Consider the following 20,075-nt stretch of genomic DNA (forward strand, 5'->3'; position numbering starts at 1 on the left):
GCTTCAGGAAAGATTTAGTGATGTGAGTAACTCTTTTTAGCAACTAGAGGCTTGTGTGTCAAGTGTCTATTTACAGAAGCACATCTTAAGACAGAGGGAATTACTCTTATTTCTGGAATTTCTTTGTTTAATTTAGTGGTTTGTAATAGGATACTTCAGACAAAACAAAGCCACAGGTTAGCCAAACTTATGTTTAAGAGAAAACAAAATGATTATAAGAGAGAATGGTTTGTTTTATCATCTATTACAGTGTATAGACCAACATCCTGCTTTAACTTTGACCTACTGTACTGGAACAGTTGACATACACATACTTTTCCTGTGTGGGGATTAAAGTGAGCGCACCAGACATTACATGTAGTTGTCACACAGTTTAGTTTTTATCTTGTGTGTTCAGTGATTGAGGTTTTGACCTTTAGTGGCTATATTAGTATTCACAGATCACAGAGAACAATGTTATCATACCTGATTGAAAATTGCCAAACCTATGCAAATAGAATAAAAGGTGTAATAAGCTGGTATTCTCCATAAATCACCTTTCTCCTCTATTCTTTCAGCTTATTTTTATTTCTTTCCACCAGTTTTCCTGTTAGTCCTTTGTTATGTCAGTTTACTGTACTTGTCCTCCCTCTTTCCTTTGCTTCTGTCCAGTTCTCTACTTCTGTAAGTCTGACTGCTCCCATGGAGGCCCCCATGCAGGCCCAGTACGGAGCCCCAGTAGAGCCTCTGGGCTTCGGCTTAGGCCACCCCTCAAATCCCCTCAGCCACATGGACCCCAAGTCCTGCCACAGTCTGAATACAGAGCATCTGCTCCAGTCTGAACACGCAGATTATCTTCTTGGATCCCAGTTTTCCTCCAATGGGACCTCCACTACCGACAGTGCCGGCTCGTCAACCACCATTAACTCATCAACATGTGCAGCTGAAGAAGAGGAATGCCTGGTGGACTCTCAGCCTATCTGCTTCAAAGAGAACCCTTTCTTGGTGGCCAATCGCAAAGGAAAGGGCCGTCCGGCTGGAGAGCAGGTCCTGTCGGGGCCTCCGGTGGGCTATGGGAAGCCAGGCCAGCTGCAGCCCTGGTTGTTCAGCAAGGCAAGCCGCCTGCCTGAGTGTGGTTTGGAGGCAGCATGGTGTGTTACTGCGCACAGTGTGTTGTTTGGCTCACTTGTGTCACTTAAAAAGGATCATTCATTTTCCTCAAAAAAAACTCAAAACCTTAAGCACCAGACAGTAAATGTGCATATATCTTCCTTTTTTTTAAAAAAGAAAAAAGGGCCTAAATTCTCCAGTTCCAGCCATATAATTGTAAATATTTGCTGGTTTACTTAGTTTCCTATTGATTGTAAACTGAATTTCTTTGGGTTTTTAAATTGTTGGTTGGGAAAAAACGAATTACATTTAAATCATCATTTTACATCCCTCAGCTTTACTGCGCTTTATAGCAGGTTTCAACTTGTTGTTTTGCTGTGCGGTTGCAACTTTACTGTGGCCAAAAATTCATTATCGCAAGTTTAACGACGTCACCTTGGACTCTGGGAAGGTGGGATGAACAACTGTTTACCATTTTTGGATATCAAATCCTTACTCTTGGGTTTGTTATTAGTAGCTTTGCTGTTTGTAATGTGGTTAAAAAAAAGCTTTCTGTCAGCACAAAGCATTTCTCTCTAAGGAAGTGTGTGTCCAGGTTGTGTGTGTGTGTGTGTGTGTGTGTGTGTTAATCTCAGTGTATCAACCAGCTGAAGTGGTGCATGTTTTTGCCGTGAGCACAGTTCTCGTGGTACCTCATGAGGTATTTGGGCACATAGTTTGTACATAGTCGGGATCGACTGGAATGTCTGTCCCAGCAGCTGCGAGGAGGGGGTCAGAAGTCAAGAAGGATCACAACCTGCAAGCCGTACAGAACAGTGCATGTTTATGAAGAGCTTGTTATTGGTTGAATTTACTGGAAGATGAACTCTTCACAGGACTAACAAGTGAACCTTGTTTTGGTATCTTTATACTACACTGTTGACTCTTTCAGTGCAATGAGTGAAAGTGAGAGCAGCTGTTAAGTGTGTTTTTATTTGCTGTTTGATTTTTGTTTTTCCAGGCGCCTCCCTCAGATTTCACCAGGACGGAGAGCCCAATCAGAGAAGCACCGTACTCTCCCACGATCCAACCGGTGAGCAGCCCCAACATCCAACACTCCTCCAATATTCCTCATCTCCTCTTCCACCATTTATACTTTATTTTCTCCTTTTCCATGAGTCATTTCTCGACCTCTAGAATAGGTATTTCACTTCTGATCTTTCCTCCCACCTGTAGCCAAGCCACCACTCTACCCACAGCTCCCCAACATGTGCAGGCAGGGAGACCCGCTTCGTAAGTGGGTCTTGAGGCCCTGTCTGCTCTGGCCTGGATTTTTTTTTTAGCACATGCAGCGGCTGCTCTGAGCCTTCTGTCTGTCAATAAAACATGACTAGTTCAACTAGTGTGTCCGCCACAGTCCTACCAGTCTGAAAAGCATGTGACTGCTTCTCCATGGCCAGCTGATTACTGATGCATTGCCTCATGCAGACATGGATGTGCATTCATTGGATAGATTTTTGTCTGATTGTCCTTTTTAATGTGTCTACTGACCAGCTCGCACAGGACAGTAACAAAATAAAAAATTCCATCTATAAGAGGAATTTAGATATCAGTTTGGGAAAATGTAACAAATGGCCCACAATTGGTGATTAAAGGTAAACTCTGGTGGTGTCGCATTGTTTGGTAGTGTCTTTATTTGGCCTGGCATCATCCTCAAGACGCTTTATTTACTGACTGCATTCATTCATTCATCTGGATTCATGCATTTTATTTCATTTTCATTGTTTTATTTTCATTTTTTCGCAGGCAAACATTCATTACACCTCCACTCCTACTGCCAAGGACGACACTTCATCATCAGTGAGTGTCTGTGGAGCTTGAAGTAACTTTTATTGTAGATTAGAGCTGGACTGATCACCCTGGTTTTTAGTACATATTTGTTATCAGACACAGTGATTAAATATCCGCCCTAAGGAGGATTACATTACATACGTCTACAGTTTTTCTTTTATAGCAATGTATAGCGATGTTTGAATCTCAAAGAGCTCCTAACCCAGAAGAAGCTTTTTCATCTGATATTGTTATCAAATTACAAATTAGTTATTAAGCTTCAAAACACCATAAATAATCTGAATGTTAAATTATGCTCTGATTCATATTCACCATTAGCTCCCATTCACTTTGAGTTGTCATTCATCCTAAAGTTTGGTGTATGAATGAAAAGGAATTTGAGGTTACTTCTCACGTAAAATATAATTTGTCTTCCCTCCAGACGCGACCAGGTGCCATCCAGCCAGTCGGGCGCATGCGGCAGAGTCCCTCTCCCGCCACTCCGGAGGGCCACAGTCCCAACCCCTTCCAGCATGGCCCCTCCCCCTTCAACTCCCAGACCTCTGTAAGACCCCTCACCACCACATAGTGCTGTTTTCTCTCCACTCACAGCTCTGTGCCGCCTGCTCTGACTGCACAGCCCTAAAACACTCCAGTGGTGTCTCACAGCAGTGCAGCTGCAGATTATTGAGTTTTGTTTCTAGAACCAAAGACAGGAAGACTTGTTATTTGAGTGGGTTGAGTCTGTGCCCCCCCCTCCCCCCCGGGCACACCTGGAGGTTATGTGTTTGAACTACACCTGCAGACGGAGCATCCGGCCCGACTCTGAGCTCCTGAATAATACAGAAGTTCTCGTAATTGCAGCTTTCTGAAATGTGCCACTTATTTCTTCCTTTGGCAAGCAGCCTAGTCGGATTGGTAAATAACGAAGAAGCTTCGATTTCATCTCACGTCTTCCTGGTTGTTTCACAAAAGGAGCTCATACAGAAAAAAAAATCTGTCATGGCTTTGAACTTTCCAGGCCCTGCTGTCTGTCTTTCTCTGGCATACTCCCCTCCTCTCTCACATGAAACCAGCCGCCATGCTGTTCACCTGTTCTCCTCCACAGTCTTCTTCAACTTTGCTGGTTTTTTTTTCATAGTCTACCCTCTCCTTCATGTCTCTGTCTGTCCGTCCTTCCCACCTCCTCTACTTCCCCTCCTCGCTCCTTTTGCCATATAAACCTACCCCACCCTCCATGCCCACCCCCACCCTCTCCCACCCCCTGCAAGGCCTCGCGCCCCCTCCCCCACCTCGCCCGACGAGTTCCCCATGAATGTCAAGCAGGCATACAAGGCATTTGCCGCCGTGCCTCGCTCACTGGCAGTGCTGGAGCCGCCGCAGGTAGGCCGTGCTGCCCGGACTCCCCCGGGTCTCAACGACAAAAGCATGCTGTGCTGATTGGTTGGTCTCGCCCCCCTGCCCCCCCCCCTCCTGACTGGAGCAGGCTGTCATATAAAGGAGCCTGCGCCGTGTCGGGGGGCCTGTGACGTGCTGTGACGTGTGGAATGCGTTCATCGTTGGTTTTTGTACTTCAGTGCCATCTTCTGTCACACTGGTGTTGAGTCTTGATCCATTCGTCCATCCATGTGTGGCTCGTGTACTAATATTCAATCCCCCCTTTTTTATATATTGTATCCCAGCTGCTAATCAGTCTGCCTGCTCTGTATCTCTGTCTTTGTCCTCAGTGGTCAGAGTTTAATGAATTTACTAATACTCTGCTCATCCTGCTGTGCCCAACAGGACCTGTATGGTGTGAGGAACAATTTCCACCCGAAGCAACCTTCTCCAGAGGTAAGTGAACACGGTCACCAAAGGTTATTAAAAGATATTGTAATGTATTGGACCAGATATATATTACACACATACATTAAAGTATATTTGAAAAAGAAGGGGTCAAATTATATTCAAAGACTGGACATTAATGTGTTTACAATATCAGATATTCCTTTTGATTGAAGAGAGTGACACTATGATGATTCTCTAACCTTTTCTGCCATGCCCCCCTTCAGAAGCTGATAGCAGGCATAAGAATAGATTCATATAGAAATAGTGTGTTACAATATGAGAGGCATCAATATTAAATTAAGACTGTTTCATAACCAGTTAAAAACTCCTTGTAGTACATTGATAGCGAATCCAAAACGAATAAAAAAAATCCAAGTTGAATTTGAGTGAGATAAAGGTCAGTACAATAACACCAGCATGCTCTTGATTGGTTATTATTTTTACATGAATCAAATTCTCTCGCCTTATTTCCGCTCCTTATTTTTCCCCCGGTCGCCCACGCCCCACACTTTGAGAACCACTGCATTATGGGTTGTTTGTTGCCTTAATGTTGCAAGGCTAGTGATTCCATCTGTCGGGTTTGTTTTAAAGTTTTGCCCCAACAGTTTTAAAGAGGAAATAAATTCTTGATGGGTGAAAACGAGTGGAAATCTTCCTCCAACCTCTTTACTGCAGAAACCGATCAGGATTGGTTCCTGATCGTCTGTTAAGCAGCCACAAAATGTTATGATGAAGAGCTTTACAAGAGAAAAAACGTACTCATACTTTCATTATCTTGGGGGGGATATTTTTTACAGCAGGACTACCCTGGAAGTCTTTTCTTAAAAACAGTTTGAAAAGAGGGAGATGTGTTATAATTGGGAAAATGTGTTTAACTAGTGACTATTGAATCTACAGCTGCAAGAACTAATACCTAAGTATGTCTAGACATGCTCTTACTGTAGTCACATACTGAAAAAACAAAAACCTCACTGGCTCTTAGTCATCTTGGTCTGACAGTCTGGTGACGAACTATGTGGCCTTTTCAGCCTGAGTGGAACAACGAGGTGTTTGATGATGACATAGATGGTCAGGAGGGAGCCGGTAAGGGTCTGACCAGCAAGGTCTCCCCCCGTCGGGAGTATATGAGCCTGGCAGCAGTGCCTCGCCTCTCCAGGCCGTCCTTGGAGCTGCAGGTACCCACCGCCTCCATCTGGAGCAGCCCTTTTCTTTGTCTGGGCTGTGGTGTGCTTGGCTTGACCGGTGGTGGTGTCTCTGCTCCCAGAGGCTGGGAGACTGCCCGTTAAATTATCTTAAATCAGCTAAATGGTGCTGGGTTCTGTTTTAATGGCAAATTTTTGTTTTTCTTCTTCATCTGCCGTACTTTTTCTTCTCTGCTCTTTTGGCAAATGGCTCTGCAACAATTCAAAACGCAATAAAAATCAACTTCATATGCTTTTCAACAAATATTGTCCTTTTTATTTTGCTGTTTTGTTATCTTCCGTTTTGAATTCTGTCCTTGATTCTTTGTGTTTTTCTGTTTTAACTATACAGAGTCCTTCTCCTGGTGGTAAGGACAGTCCCGAGCAGCGCTCTTTCAGGGACCGACAGAAGTATTTTGAGATTGACGTGAAGCAGCAGACACCAGACAAACCCAAACCTCGAGTATCTCTTGTCGGAGAAGATGACCTCAAGAAAATGAGGGAGGAGGAAGGTTTGTCGGCATTGTTCTTCCTTTAGCATCCTCTACCAGTAACTACCAAACAACACCTGGCTCTAAATGTACAAACCCGTGTCTGTTCGTCTCACCGGCAGAGAGGAAGTTTGAGCAGCGGGCGCGGGAGTACCTGCTGGATGAGGATGAGGAGGATGAGGAAGAGGACCTGGCTAAGCAGATGGCACAGATGAAGGCCTCTGGCAAAGTGTTGCTGGATGGAGTGGAGTACAAAGTGGAGCCGGTATCCAGCCCATCCCAGCACTGTTCCACACCACCAAGCTACAACGTCACACCGCCAAGCTACTATGGCGGCTCAGGGTACAAAAGTTGTGCCTTATTATTACTTTAAACATGTTTTTATTTTATTTATTCAGCTAATTTTGTGTATGTTTGTGTTTGTAGGCCTTCCTCCGTTGATGGTAAGGGAGAATCTCAGAGGAATTCACTAGAGGACAGCTTCAGGCTGGAGCAGAGGCCGAACTCCATGACTGGGTAATTACATTAAACACATAAACATCTCTGAATGTCTCTCTGCTGTTGTTTTTGTCACTGTAGTCATCGCCGCTACTTGTGTTTCTTGTCAGTCTGATCCCCGTGTACCCCGGGGAGTCGGTGGCTCCCATCCGCACAGCCAAAGCGGAGCGCAGGCACCAAGAGAGACTTCGTATGCAGAGCCCCGAGCTGGCCGTGTCCCCTGACAAGGACCTGTCCCCTGCTGAGAAACGAGCTCTGGAGGCGGAGAAGAGAGCCATGTGGAGGGCAGCACGGTAAAAACACTTCACAACATGGCTAATGGGGTCTTTTTTTGTGGATTAAAACAAACTACTATGGCCTTCAGTAACTGTTTTGGTTCATGAACGGGGGCAGACGGGCACATCGTCCACATTAGTTGCGTCATGTGATCGTTTCAAGGCTTTGATAGGCAACATTTGCAGTTAATAGATACATTTTATATCATATTTTTCATATCTGCATTAATGTGGACAAAGCAGGAGTCTGAAGTGGGTAGAGAGAGGAAAGCATCAGAAACCTTTACTGTGCTGATAACAGATGAACACATAATAACCCACAGAAGACGATATGGATGAAGATGTTTTAATGAATCCTCACACAATCGCTTCTTTGTAATGTTGATCTAAGACTAAAACTAAATACCAAACAGCCACATTTGTCCCAAACATAAGTTCACAGTTGACTCTGACGCCATCCTGTGTCTCCTCTTACTTATTCATGTCTAAAAAGTGGATCTTTATTATTCCTGGCTCTCCTAAATGTGTCAGTGTTTTACTGTCCATTCTTTGGTTTTCTTCTCTTTTTCTGTCTGTATGCCTTTCTTTTCTCCCTCTCCTCCTCGTATTGCTCCTTCATCCTGGTGTACCCGTCATCCTATCCCTTCCTCCACCTCCTCTCTTTCACCCTGTCCCCGGCCTCGCGGGGCCCAGGCCCTGTGGCCTAGAGGAGGATGTTAGGCAGTATGAGCAGGACCTGGCTAAGAGGCTCTACCAGGCCAGAGTGAGGGCATCTCAGGGCACGCCCGAGGCCCCCCAGCCCCCCACCTCCTCTACCTCCTCCTCTGCAGCCTCCCAGCTCAGGTCTGCTCCTCGGCCCCAGTCGTCAGGGCCAGACGCACGGCATCGTGGGGTGTGCTGGGGTGCTTTGCCATTGGGGTATTTTGCTATGATGGCTGAGTCATGATTATATGTTCCTAATATGCATTATTGCTACTCGCTATGCTGACACTGTGTGATCATGTGTCTTTTCCATTCTTTCTTTTTTTCTGGTAGTTGCTTCTGTTTCTTCTCATCGTTCTGTCTGTCTAGCCTCTGTGCTCCCCTCCCTTTCTTCTCTCTCTCTCTCATTTCTCTCTTGTTCTCTCCTATTCTCTCTTATGCCGCACTCTTTTCATTTGCGCCTTGCTGTTCTCTTGATTTCTATATCTTTTTTTTTTATTTTATGTATCGTTATCTATCTATTCTAAGTTGTCATAGCTGTTTGTGAGTTGAGGGTAAGCTACTAGCAGTAGGTAGGTCCTTTTCCTGGAATGCCTCTTACTTAGGTCTTATATGTATATTTATATATATTCCTGTTGTGTCTCTGTCATATATCTCTATGACATATAAGCATCCCTCATATATATGTATATTGTTATGTGTATGTGGTGCTTATTCTTATCCACTCTCATTCTCCTATAGCGTTGTGTAGTCTTCTCTGTCAGTCTTTGTTCTGTCTATGATAGTCTTTCTCTGTTGCTTCTCTATCTATATTATTTTTGATCTGATTGGGGTTGTGTCCGTCTGTGGAATGTAGGTAAGGCTCTGTGGAGCTAGATGGCACTGAAAGATCAGGAGTGTGTCTATCGTCTCATATTTATGTCTCTGGACGTGTAAGAAACGCGCTTTATCCACAGATCCATGCTGACTGGTATGTCTCCATATCCTCACCCCGCCCCCCACACCCTCTCCCAACACCTATCGGAAGGATTCAGGGAAGCGGTTTGTCTGGATGAAAGATGTTTGTATGATAAACAGCCTTTTTTTTCTTTAATTAACTTTTTAACAGCAAAAGCAGTTTCAGTATATTAACCACAGCCAGGTTTCTGAAGTGTTGGGTACAAGATAAAGTAACTTAAAGCTCGTTACAGCTGTGGATGTTTCCGCAGCTACGAGGAACAGAGACTTGAGCATTTTTTATTTTTGGTTGTCTTTTGTCCCTAATTCGTGGAATATTTACAACCATACTATCATCCAAGACTCCTTTTACATATTCTGATATTTGACATTTTTCGTTAGATCTAAAGTCTGGTGTACTCTGCTCTAACTTCACACTTGTCTGGTTTCCCTCACAGAGCTCAAGTACCAGGAGACTAACCTCTACCAGCAGGCTGAGTAAGCACTACATTCTCAATTTACCGTTATCTGAATTTTGGCTTTGACTGATTTTTCCACTGGCCGTGGTCAGTCGTGGAACGTTTACAGTAATTCCTTGTACGACTTGGAGAGCTTACAGTCATCAGTGTTACCAAATTACTGGAAACAAAGCTGATAACGCTGACTGTGCAGTTATAATTTCATGCGGGCTGATGATTATAGCTATATATCTTCTAAGACTGATTGGATTTACAAGCTGTGGAAAGGGTATATATATATAGATGATTGTCTTTCAGAAAACACATGGCATTAAATCCACCCATCCTTGTCTCTATTTCACTCAGCCACAGCTGGCTGTTTTGGATCACCATTAGCTCTCTGTCTGTCTCTTTTCCCACCTCTCCTTCTATATATTCCTCAATCCCTCTCCTCTTCTCTTTCCTCTCCTCTCTTTGACATTTGCTTTCTCCACACTTTTTCTCCTCCTTCAATACTTGTTGTCCCCACCCTCCTCTTTTTCTTCCTTTTTTCCTCTTTCCTCCCCCCCCCCCCCGACCTCTGCTCATTCCTGTTTGCTATCCTTCTAGTCCCTGTCGTCAAAGAAGTTTGACTACCGACAGTTTGCTGCCATTCCTTCTTCCAAACCCGTATACGACATCCAGGTATTGGCTGCATGCTGAGCTCCCGGGGGCCCCGGCCTCCTCCCTTCCCCCTGGCTTTCCCTGCTGCCTCCCCCCTCTAGTTCCTCTCTGAATCAAGAGGCATCAGTGCAACTGTCTAGGTGTTTGGCTCAGTGATTGATCAGCACTTCCTGCTCTGCACTATAGTGGTGTGGCTCACTAACTCTCACTTGCACAATGAAGGTAGACTTTATCTCCAGAAATGACGCACCAAATCAGCACCTCGTGTTTCTGGCTCCCCCTTCCTGGTCTTCCACTTACCCACTCACAAATGTAAGAGCATCTATAGCAGTAACCATTCACACCCATCAGTCTCTCAGCTGACTAATCCATCCCAGACAATAACACTGACAGACACGTTTTTGATCCCACTAACCAGAATTGGTTCCGGGGGGAAATGGCCACAAACTCTGCATCTCATCCACTCTCACGTTCACTTCCATCAGCTGTCTTGTTCCACACACGGGTCACACATCAGGCAGAGGAATAACACGTCCTCCATTAGATGTCCTCTCACGCTCTGGCTTTTAAAACACTGATCTGCTGAAGGGTTTCCTCTGCGCTATCGTCAGGGGAAGAAGTTTTGTGTAGGTTTGTGGGAATTAAGTTGGTTTCTTCTGTGTGGGAGAAGAGATGGGAGGGGAAGCAGGGGAATCCTGGAGTGGTGCTGGAGTGAGCAGAGCTGATCTGGAAGTGGTCTTTAATTAGTTTTGGGTCCAGTATCTGTGGTGGTCTGTGTCACTGTCAGTGTGTGGGGTCTCGTCTGGTTTGGCTGCTGCACAGTGACCTTGGCTTGTTTGTATTCTCCTTTTGGTGGATGTATTTTAATGGACATCATTGTAAGTGTTTGCATAATGTTTCAGACTCTTCTATGAACTGACCAAAGTTGTTAAAGGGCTGTGTTGATGTCAGTAAAGTGACTGTTACACACACACACACACATATATACACACACACATATATATATATATATATACACACATAATAGGCAGACCAGAAGACTGGAGGGACCACCACAGTCTGCAAGGTGAGGGTCACATAGTAGCAGAGAAACACTTATTATGAAACTATATACAATATTTTGTTAATGAATATTCTAGCAAACATTTAGGTTAAAGTTGTTAGTATTTACTTTCCAGTTTTTGTGTCACACTTAAATTCTATAAGCAAATAATTTCCCTCAGATTCTTCTCACCAGAAAGACAAACATTTGTAGGAATATCAGATCATAAAGAAGACACAGTTCAATGCCACTGCAGTTAAAACAACATATTTTCTTTTTATTCTTGCTGAAATTTGACAGTTGTGACGTTTTGTCATTGCTAAACGAAGACCTTGCGTGTCCGGTCACACTGAAAGAGGTTGCACAGACAGTCGTTACCATGTTAGCAGATAGTGTTAGGTAGGTCACATAATCCTCTGCTTGCAGGTCATAGCGGCCCCTTGAGAGCGTCCCTAAGTGAAATAACAGCTTCTCAGCACTGATAACAAGGACATTATTATTGGAATATAAAGGCATCAACACCAAATTATCATTCTGCTTGGTTTCCCGTCGTATTGGTGAATCTTGTCGGTGCCGTACTGTTGCTCCTGTTTGCTGTCTCTTTGTGGATGTGCCTACACGACACAACAAACCCCGGAACTGATGCCCTAACTTAACCTCCCTTTCCTTTAACATGCCAATCTCTCCTGGGGGAGTAGTCAAGTAGTTGTACTCCGGCTTTAGTGGCAGATTGTCCTCTAAACCCGGCAGCGAGCGGCTGGCACGTCTTCTCACAGTCTCCCTTGCTGCCAGTTCCCCTGCCCGAATGGTGACGGCTTCCCCTGGGATACTGGTTACTGAAGCACCTGTGCCGCTCTATTATTCACTGTCTCTTCTTGTCTTCCAGTCCCCCGACACAGTCGATGACATGCAGTTCATCGACGACGGCTCCAGCAACCCAGGTGAGTACCGCAGCTATTCAGTATTTTAATCCGTATTAGAAAAGGTTTTGTGAAAGAGACGAGTGAGAAGATTTTATTACTTTAATTTCTTCTATCCCCTTTGATTCAGGTGACTACCTGGGATAAGCATCTCTTATTGGTAGGATCCTGCGTGCATGTGTTTTTGGGTCTGTGTGTGATTGTACGTCTGAGTGTTTATGGGAGAAGAGTGTGTGTTGGTGTGTGCATTTATCCTCTAACCTGCCAGCTGTGTGGCAAACTGTGACTGTTGGTTCAGATATTAAGAGGGGTCTGTCGAGCTGGGTGTGCTTCGCCTGCTGCTGCCCACCACCACATATGAAGCAGCAACTGATGTCGAGAAAACAGAAGAGAAAAGTGCCCTTTACTAATAATCTCACACTAACTGTGATCCAGACGATGCATGAATGTGTTTTAAAGTGTTGACTGAAGTGATAGAAACTGAGTTAGTGCTTATCCACTGTTGCAGTTTGCTGCATTTTTAAAGAGACTTTTTAGGGAGTGTGTAGCTTTTACTTATTATCCAAAGGTTCAGCAGTGGAAACACTTCTGCTCTGACTTTGACTCTGAGGGTGGATGTCTACATATACTTGTCTCCTTTCATCCACCTGCTCTGTTGGCACAGCGATACTTTCTCTGCCTGAAGTCTTTGTCCTGCACATGTCAAATGCAAGTTAAGAAGAGTCGATTGAGTTCCCTGGGTGCTTCAGAGTCCTGTCTGTTTCCAGCTGCTGGTTTAAATGTGGGGCTTCTCTCGCAGGTGTAAGGGCTTCGTCAACCGCTCCACAGCTGCTGTTGCAGAGTGCTTGTACGGTGAAAGAAAAGAAGCTTAGATGTGTTGATGTGACTTAAGTTCTGTCTGTTTTTGTGGTCTAGGGCCCGCTGCGAGCCCTGAGGCCGAGGTTCCCGCCGCGCTGCCTGCCACCTCGGCCCTGGAGGAGATGGCTCTGTACAGCAACAAGCGCAAACTGAGGCAGGGCCGCCGCAGCCTGGAGACCGCCGTGCCCACGTAACACCTCCCTCGGAGAGAAGAAACCCGAAGACAAAAATGCGAACACACAAACACATAAAACTACACTGTGGAACACTGGTAACGCGTGGGCACGTCCACAGGAGTCACTAAACACTACACAGTGTCAGTAGAGCGAGATTTACTCTCCTATATATAACCACTGCAGAGACTACGATAGGCACCACACATACACACTCACATATATCCTGCGTGCCAGTCTTGCCTATACAGTCTGTGGATGAGTCGGCAAGTTGCTCAACAGTCCCTCAAGGGCAGGAAAGAGCGCGTGTGGTTAGATAGGATTGCTACTTACAGACCGTTCTTCTGTTTTTTTGTTCTACACTCGGTTTACCTAGTAGAAGCTGATCTATTTTAAAAAAAGGAGGTGACCGAAGTTTTTAGTTTTTGTTTTTTTTAATTTTCCGCACCTCCAAATGATTTTGCTGTTAAAAAAAAAGAAAAAAACACCATACTGGAAGAGAAAAGAAATGGGTCATAGCTATACTAACGATATTTTTAGGCTTTCAGTGAACAGATTGTGAAATGTCAGGGGTTTCTTGAGACTTGGGCGGACAGGAGTGTATATATTAATTGAGGAGGGAACATGCTGCTACCTTCACAGTCACAAGAGAGCTTTTTTAAAAAAAGGAAAAGAAAAACCATATCTTTTTGCACTGCCACTGATCAGCTTTTTTTAGAACATATATCTTAAGTAATTTATTGTTTTTAATCCATTTATTCAAATTGAAGGCCTTCTATTTTACACTGTTTTAACCCATCCAGTCCTTTTCATTAAAAACATTTCAATGGCAGTTGTGGGTCACGAAGTCACGGCTCTCAGCTGCATATCACTTTATATCATTGACTTTATACACACGTATGAATTCCCCCAGGGGTTTTTTGAGAGGAGCAAATGTACAACTTGGACTGCTTAGACAAAGTATAGCTGTTGCACATTAGAAATAAATCTGTCCAGATTTATTGACGGTGTTACATTCCCCTTGTAGAGAATAAGACAACACTGGAGGCAGCAGCTTTACAGATGAACCGTTCAGAATATTAAAGTTTGGCATTTTAACGTTTAACTAATTAACGGTACTTACCCTGTCCTGTTTAGGGTATTGTTTTTATTTTATTTTATCAATGTGAATCATTAATATCTAGCCTTGAATTTTCTGGAGGGATTCCAGAGTGACGTGAAGGTAGCAGGTGTTTTTATTTTTCTGTCTATGGTTAATTTAAATCTGATGCCACTGAAATCATTTATTATTGTGTGAATAATGTACAAATACTGAAAGGAAAGCAAACTTTGGGTTTAGAAACTGAGCCAGTCTTGACCTAGACCAAGCGAGTGTCTGGACTGCTGACGCGTCTGGGTTTGGACGGGCCTGGTATCGGGACGCTCTCTGCATGTATATTGGTTTGTTAATGGGAGAGCTGAGAGAGAGCAGAACCGATTAGAAATCCCTCTCAAGACATTGATCTCATTCATTCAGTTCACTGCTCGACATACCGTCAGTTGATGTATCTGATGGGTATTTTGGCAGAATCACAGCATAGTAGCATTTGTGTTAATTTAATGTAGGGTCTTCTAATGATAGCTTTCCATGTTGCTCTCACTGACTGAAATTCAGTTTGTTTGATAACATTTGCAATGGCTGATATTTCCTTTTTTTTAAACTTACAGTAGGTAAATCTTTTTTTCAGATGGGTTTCACTACATTATTAATGCAGTGTTTCAAGTTTTCGTGTTTATTCTTTTGTCTTGAGTTCTCTTTGGGGGCTTTTTTTGTCTTGCAAATAGGTCTGAGGGAAAGGGTCAGAAGTCCTAGGGTCAAGGGTTAGAGCTCATACAAGACTGTAACTAGTGAATTTGTACAACCAAAGAAGTCTATTTTGTGGTTCAGGAATAATAAATTTTACTTTTCATTTAAGAAGCTGATTCATTGTGTTGTGTCTTTTGTGCAGAATTACATTTCATCACATTGAGCACACGTGGACAGTTCGGTCTGTACATAAAACTCACTTATGTAACAGGTAGAATTGGAGGAAGTCTTCTGTGTCCTGACGAGTTCCTCTGCACTGGAGTAAAGACCAGCGCCCTGCTGTTCCTCTGTAGAGACAGAACAGTGTATTGATTGTTTATCTCTAACCATAGTTAATTAGCAATAGATAAGTGATTGGTGTGGTGACATAACCAAATGTTATTTGATAAAATAAGCAGTTCACTGGATGTAAAACAGGATGCGACACCAACCCTTTTCAGCGTTCTGTAGCGAGCGTTGTAGAAGGACTCGGAGCTGGGGTTGTGAGGAGAAAGCTGCTCATCTGCATCCTCCTAACATCAGCAGGGAACTAGTTAATACCGCCTTAATAAAAAGGTGATCACAACATTTCCAACAAATGTCAAACAAAAATGGTTTCCATTGCTCACAGCTGAGTGGGAGTTCAGGATTTGTTTTATGGAAAACGATAAAGAATCAGTATTTGCTGTTGTAAATGTGAGGCGCACTCACTTCTGTGAGGGCCTTCTCTGGAGTTATGTCCAGCTCCTCCTCAAGTACCAGGAAAGACTTCTTATACCAGTTCTCAAATTCTGTGACATACACGAGTAATTTTATTATTTAGTGTCGTAAAGGAGCCAGTTGTTTGAGCTACAATAGAAGTAGATATTTGGAGAACTGACCAGAGAGCAGGCGCACCCGGCACTGATCCACAAGGTGTTGACAGTAGTTGACTTCTGCCTTGATGTCACCCAGCACATTGTATCTCTGCCGGTACTGGGCCTTCAGCTCTCTGAGCTTCTTCAATAAAGTGGCCTCTGGCTCCTGCAGCTGTGGCTCCCCTTCCATAACCAAATACTGACCTTCATACAAAAACACAGCATGAAAAAGAAATATAGTAACCTTTTAAATCTCCCAGGCCTTTTGTCAGGACAATACAAACCTTCTTCAGACCAGTTCGGACTGTTAAAACACAAAAACCTTGACACGTTTTAGTCAAAGGCTTATAACAAGTACTTAAACAAGAAATGCCTCACCTTTCATGGGAACTTTAAGAGCAGCAAAGCACAAATTAAAGCATCTACCACTTTCCTTAAGTGTTTCATTGATGATACAAACATTAGGAGTACCTTGGTCTCTTCTCAGCTCCTTGTGCTGCTGTATGGTGGCTGTGGTGCAGTCGATCTCTCTCTTCACAGCGTTGACCTCATCCGTGAGCTTTCGAAGAAGAGTGCAGCGTTCCAGCAGCACGGTTTTGTTCTCCTTAAGGATGCAGTTTATTTTGCTGCCCTGTCCCACCTTAAAGACCTCAAAGGCCTCTTCTTTGGGCGGAGGAGAGCTGAGCAGCACAGGCAAGTATTTCAGTGGAAAGAATATAAAACAACCCGGCACATTTCCTTCACAGGGCTACCAAAGATGACTATATTCATATTAAACTCATACCCAGGGTTGAAGGGTTCATTGCCAGGCGGTTGTGATTCCTGTGTGTCCTGGCTCTCTGAGTCTGGTTCCTGTAACTCCTGATCCCTCTCAGGTGTCTGGACAGAAATCAGCTTTGATTTGGAGGCACTCTCTGAACGCTTCCTTGTAACCGGACTCCCAGCTCCCTGTCTCTTATTTTGGCTGGACGGTCACATTGAGTGAGCCATTAGGAAAACCATTTAAAAACACTGAATATCAACACAAGTGACTGGCTTCATTCGAACAGGTTCTCTCACCTCGGTTTTTCCCTAGATTTCTTAGTTTTGGCTTTGGTCGAACTTGGCTGGTTGGCATTTTTTGTTAACTGACCAACCTCCACATCCTCAGTGCTTCCTGTGGTATCCCACTCCTAACAAAGGGGGAACAAACCAGCAGCTAATCAAAGCTCAGTCACAGTGAATTTTTCACTCAACAAGCCGTCGCTGATTTGACAAATAGATCTATAACTGCTATTTTCCCTTAACCGTGAATCAGATGTTGACTGACCTTGTTAGCAGCTGTGTTGGCACTTCGGTCTTTCTCTATCAAGTTGAAGGTCTGAGCCTTCACTTTCTGCTTCTGTTCCCTGCTCACACACACACACACATAAACATACTGAATCACTCACCATTAACAAATAAAGCCTGGTTCTAAGTTTAGTCTATATAAACACTGCATTTTGAAGTTGCAGATTTCAAAAAGGTAAATAAGACTCACTGCACAGCAAGCTTGAACTGGGCGAACACTGCTTGGACCTGGTTGATACTGACGATCTGTTACGGCAAGAGACAAATTTAAAGCCTTTAAAAGGACAATTACAAGCCACATTTTGGTGTGGCAGAGGAAGTATTAATAACTGTGCTCTTGGTGATATTCTCACACTGATTTCCTCCAGGCTTCCCTCTAGGTATCTCTGAACCTGGCTGTTGATCTCAGCCAGCTGCGCTTCAGACAACGACTCATACGAGATGCTTGGCCGCTTCGCCTGGTGAAGGGTGAATGATAGGCTTTTAAATTCTGACATGAACCAGCTGAAATGTGTTCAAATAAACGTCCTTTTCCCTTTTTTGCAAATAAAAACTGTCATGGAAAGTTTAGAATTTGCTCCTGCAGATGAGCAACACATTGAAAACACTTTATAAAGGAAATGTGTGCTGTTTCACCACTTTCCTGCCAGCTCTACTCACAAATTTATTGCAGATGGACAGTTCCTCTTTCAGCCTCTGTATATCCTTCTGAAGTTTTTTGATGTGAGCCTAATCACAACAGTACATTTCATGAGATTACTCACTGACAGAGAGTACAACACGATGCAGACTGTAAACAAAAACAACAATAGTTCCTCCAACGGTAGTTTTTGTGTCATATTATGCGTTGTGCGTGATATGATGTGAACTCACTGCTGGATCCATGTGTTCATTCACAGCAGGGTCAGTCCGCACACACCTCATTCTGCTGGCAAAACGCAGAGTAGAAAGCTGCAAAGAATATGAGTTATCATCCAGAGCTGAAATGCCACCATGTGCAGTAAGAAAGAAAACTGCTTTCTGTTTTATATCATATGTTCCACTCCTTACTGTTTCTTCTATCTGTGCAGCCTCACCATAGATGTTGGCCACAAGCACAGTGTTGCAGTTCCCCCCTACAGAAACAGATAGGATGTCTCACTACAGAGCAAAGGACCACTTAGACTATCAAATATCAGCGTTGTTCAAAAGACAGAGGCCTGGCAGTCTCACCCAGGGAGTCTTTGAGGGCATGTGTGAGTTTACTCTGTCTGAAGGGAACGTGGTCTCTGCGACGGTCCGCCAGGGCCACGATGGCCTGCTCCAGGAACGACAAGGACTTGTTGATGTAGACGGCTTCTTTTAACATCTGACCCTCTGACTGGAAGCAGAGGAAGGTGACAAGAAGTGGATGAAGGTTAAAAAGGACCCGTGTGTGTCCCCCATCTAGAGCCGGTGTTTGATTATTCTGTTCTGGGTTACTCTACAAACATTTAAAGTGACCCACGGCATCTATAGATATATAAAAGTCTGTTTTTAAGGTAGCAATTCTTATTTTCAGGTGATTATACACATATTATATTCCATTTCTCACAATAGATCCTCCTAAATGTTACACACGGATATTATTTTTCCACTTCCACTGGAGGATCAACAAATTCAAAAAGGAACTTCTAATATAAGCAGCCACACTTAGCGATAGAGAGAATGGTACCAACGTCCCACCTGGATGAGGTCTAAGTGAAACAACATGTTTTGAAAGCAGTAAAGTCACGTGAGACATTCTCCACCTCACCCCAGTCTTTCCCAGCCTCTCTGACCCAGCCAAATCCACCAGGTTCAGCTTGGAGGTGATGTACTTGGCGTCAGACAGGGTGCGTGAGCGGGACTGTGAATGAGAAAGTAATGTTATCCTACTTCATATTGTATGCGATTAAAAAGGTATGTTCAAGGACCAAGAACAGGAAACACTATAGTCAGCTGTAACTGGACTCGTACCTCTATATGCACAGTGAAGATACAGTGGGACCTGGAGGAGTTCCTGTTCAAGGCATGAGATCCAATAATGCGATTCATCTCACCCTGAGTAAAGAAAGAACAGCTTTATGAAGGTTCGGCTTTCTTTTTATTCATCCGTAAAAATGACTGAAAGAACAAACACATTTAAATGGGTATGAAATAAAAACCATAGAGGAAAAACAAACAATGTATTTCACAATACAGACGGAAAAAACATTCGACAGCAGCACAAACATAAAAACATACAAAAAATAATTCAACTTTAATTTTAACATCTACAAATTCCTGATTTTATTTTAATATTTCGTAAGGGATGAGACAACAACAGGTTGTCTGCCACATGAGCAGGGGACCCTCAGCAAAATATAAAATAAAAGAGGATACTGGAAGTGTTTTCTGGTCATATAAATTGAATCAATTCCTCACAACGACTTCCCAGATGGTTCTGTGTGTAAAGTCAGGTTAGTAAAGGCTTCAGACCTCACACACACACACACACACACACACCTCAAACAGGAGGTTGAGGGCCTCCTCCTCGCTGTGGACGAGGTGAAGAGACAGACCTCTGATGAACACCCCTCTGCCGGGCTCCTCCATCACCACCATACTGTGAGGCGGCGGCGGCGAGCCTCGCAGAGACGACAGCAGGTCCACCAGGGTCTCGTTGTAGATCTCCAAGTAAGACAGGTACACAGAGAAGGCGTGCTCGGTCCTCTTCTCCACCTCCTGAAACACCTGAGAAAAAAGATAAACTAAAGTGGAGCAGTCTGGGTGTTTTTCGGAGGTTAACGTTTTCACATAACGACTGAGCGACTGACCTCCTGAAGGGCCCGAGGAATGACGCCTCTCTGCTTGTATGACTCGGTGGATCCTGTGATGGTGTAGGTCTTTCCTGCACCTGTCTGCCCAAAACACATCACAGTACCTGAAAAACACAACAGGAGACACTAAACACACTACACACACACACACACACACACACTCCTCCAGGATAAAATCAGGATTGAGTCTGCAGTCAGGAACAGTTGACAGGAGTCACATCGATGAACCGCCTCGTCACTTTACACCTGAACTTCTGTTCACAACTGTTTTACATCATCAGACACTTTTAAAAACTACTATAATAATGAGTTTTTTATTTTTA

General features: G+C 43.9%; 2 protein-coding genes across 2 annotated transcripts in view; one reads left to right on the forward strand and one right to left on the reverse strand.

Moving 5' to 3' along the window:
• The window catches only part of scrib (scribble planar cell polarity protein), a 39,523-nt gene extending 24,639 nt beyond the window's left edge, over window positions 1–14,884 (forward strand). The window contains exons 29-45 of the mRNA XM_035657019.1: window positions 652–1,092; window positions 2,090–2,161; window positions 2,305–2,361; window positions 2,875–2,928; window positions 3,341–3,463; window positions 4,171–4,281; window positions 4,681–4,731; window positions 5,739–5,900; window positions 6,259–6,418; window positions 6,520–6,739; window positions 6,824–6,913; window positions 7,006–7,188; window positions 7,864–8,088; window positions 8,829–8,913; window positions 9,876–9,950; window positions 11,858–11,912; window positions 12,807–14,884. Of these exons, the coding sequence (XP_035512912.1) occupies window positions 652–1,092; window positions 2,090–2,161; window positions 2,305–2,361; window positions 2,875–2,928; window positions 3,341–3,463; window positions 4,171–4,281; window positions 4,681–4,731; window positions 5,739–5,900; window positions 6,259–6,418; window positions 6,520–6,739; window positions 6,824–6,913; window positions 7,006–7,188; window positions 7,864–8,088; window positions 8,829–8,913; window positions 9,876–9,950; window positions 11,858–11,912; window positions 12,807–12,943 (2,301 nt within the window). The 3' untranslated portion in view covers window positions 12,944–14,884. The remainder of the gene's footprint in view (window positions 1–651; window positions 1,093–2,089; window positions 2,162–2,304; window positions 2,362–2,874; window positions 2,929–3,340; window positions 3,464–4,170; window positions 4,282–4,680; window positions 4,732–5,738; window positions 5,901–6,258; window positions 6,419–6,519; window positions 6,740–6,823; window positions 6,914–7,005; window positions 7,189–7,863; window positions 8,089–8,828; window positions 8,914–9,875; window positions 9,951–11,857; window positions 11,913–12,806) is intronic.
• The window catches only part of kif9 (kinesin family member 9), a 6,781-nt gene continuing 1,585 nt past the window's right edge, over window positions 14,880–20,075 (reverse strand). Inside the window, exons 2-19 of the mRNA XM_035657029.1 lie at window positions 19,750–19,878; window positions 19,439–19,666; window positions 18,911–18,994; window positions 18,708–18,800; window positions 18,146–18,293; window positions 17,984–18,048; window positions 17,807–17,884; window positions 17,594–17,662; window positions 17,287–17,391; window positions 17,124–17,179; window positions 16,914–16,992; window positions 16,664–16,776; window positions 16,389–16,568; window positions 16,076–16,284; window positions 15,629–15,808; window positions 15,459–15,538; window positions 15,200–15,280; window positions 14,880–15,055 (exon numbers count right to left, since the gene is read on the reverse strand). Coding sequence (XP_035512922.1) covers window positions 14,969–15,055; window positions 15,200–15,280; window positions 15,459–15,538; window positions 15,629–15,808; window positions 16,076–16,284; window positions 16,389–16,568; window positions 16,664–16,776; window positions 16,914–16,992; window positions 17,124–17,179; window positions 17,287–17,391; window positions 17,594–17,662; window positions 17,807–17,884; window positions 17,984–18,048; window positions 18,146–18,293; window positions 18,708–18,800; window positions 18,911–18,994; window positions 19,439–19,666; window positions 19,750–19,878 — 2,064 coding nt within the window. The 3' untranslated portion in view covers window positions 14,880–14,968. The remainder of the gene's footprint in view (window positions 15,056–15,199; window positions 15,281–15,458; window positions 15,539–15,628; window positions 15,809–16,075; window positions 16,285–16,388; window positions 16,569–16,663; window positions 16,777–16,913; window positions 16,993–17,123; window positions 17,180–17,286; window positions 17,392–17,593; window positions 17,663–17,806; window positions 17,885–17,983; window positions 18,049–18,145; window positions 18,294–18,707; window positions 18,801–18,910; window positions 18,995–19,438; window positions 19,667–19,749; window positions 19,879–20,075) is intronic.

Source organism: Morone saxatilis, unplaced genomic scaffold (assembly GCF_004916995.1).
Source record: "Morone saxatilis isolate NCDOM2014 unplaced genomic scaffold, NCSU_SB_2.0 Contig0, whole genome shotgun sequence".
NCBI lineage: Eukaryota > Metazoa > Chordata > Actinopteri > Moronidae > Morone > Morone saxatilis.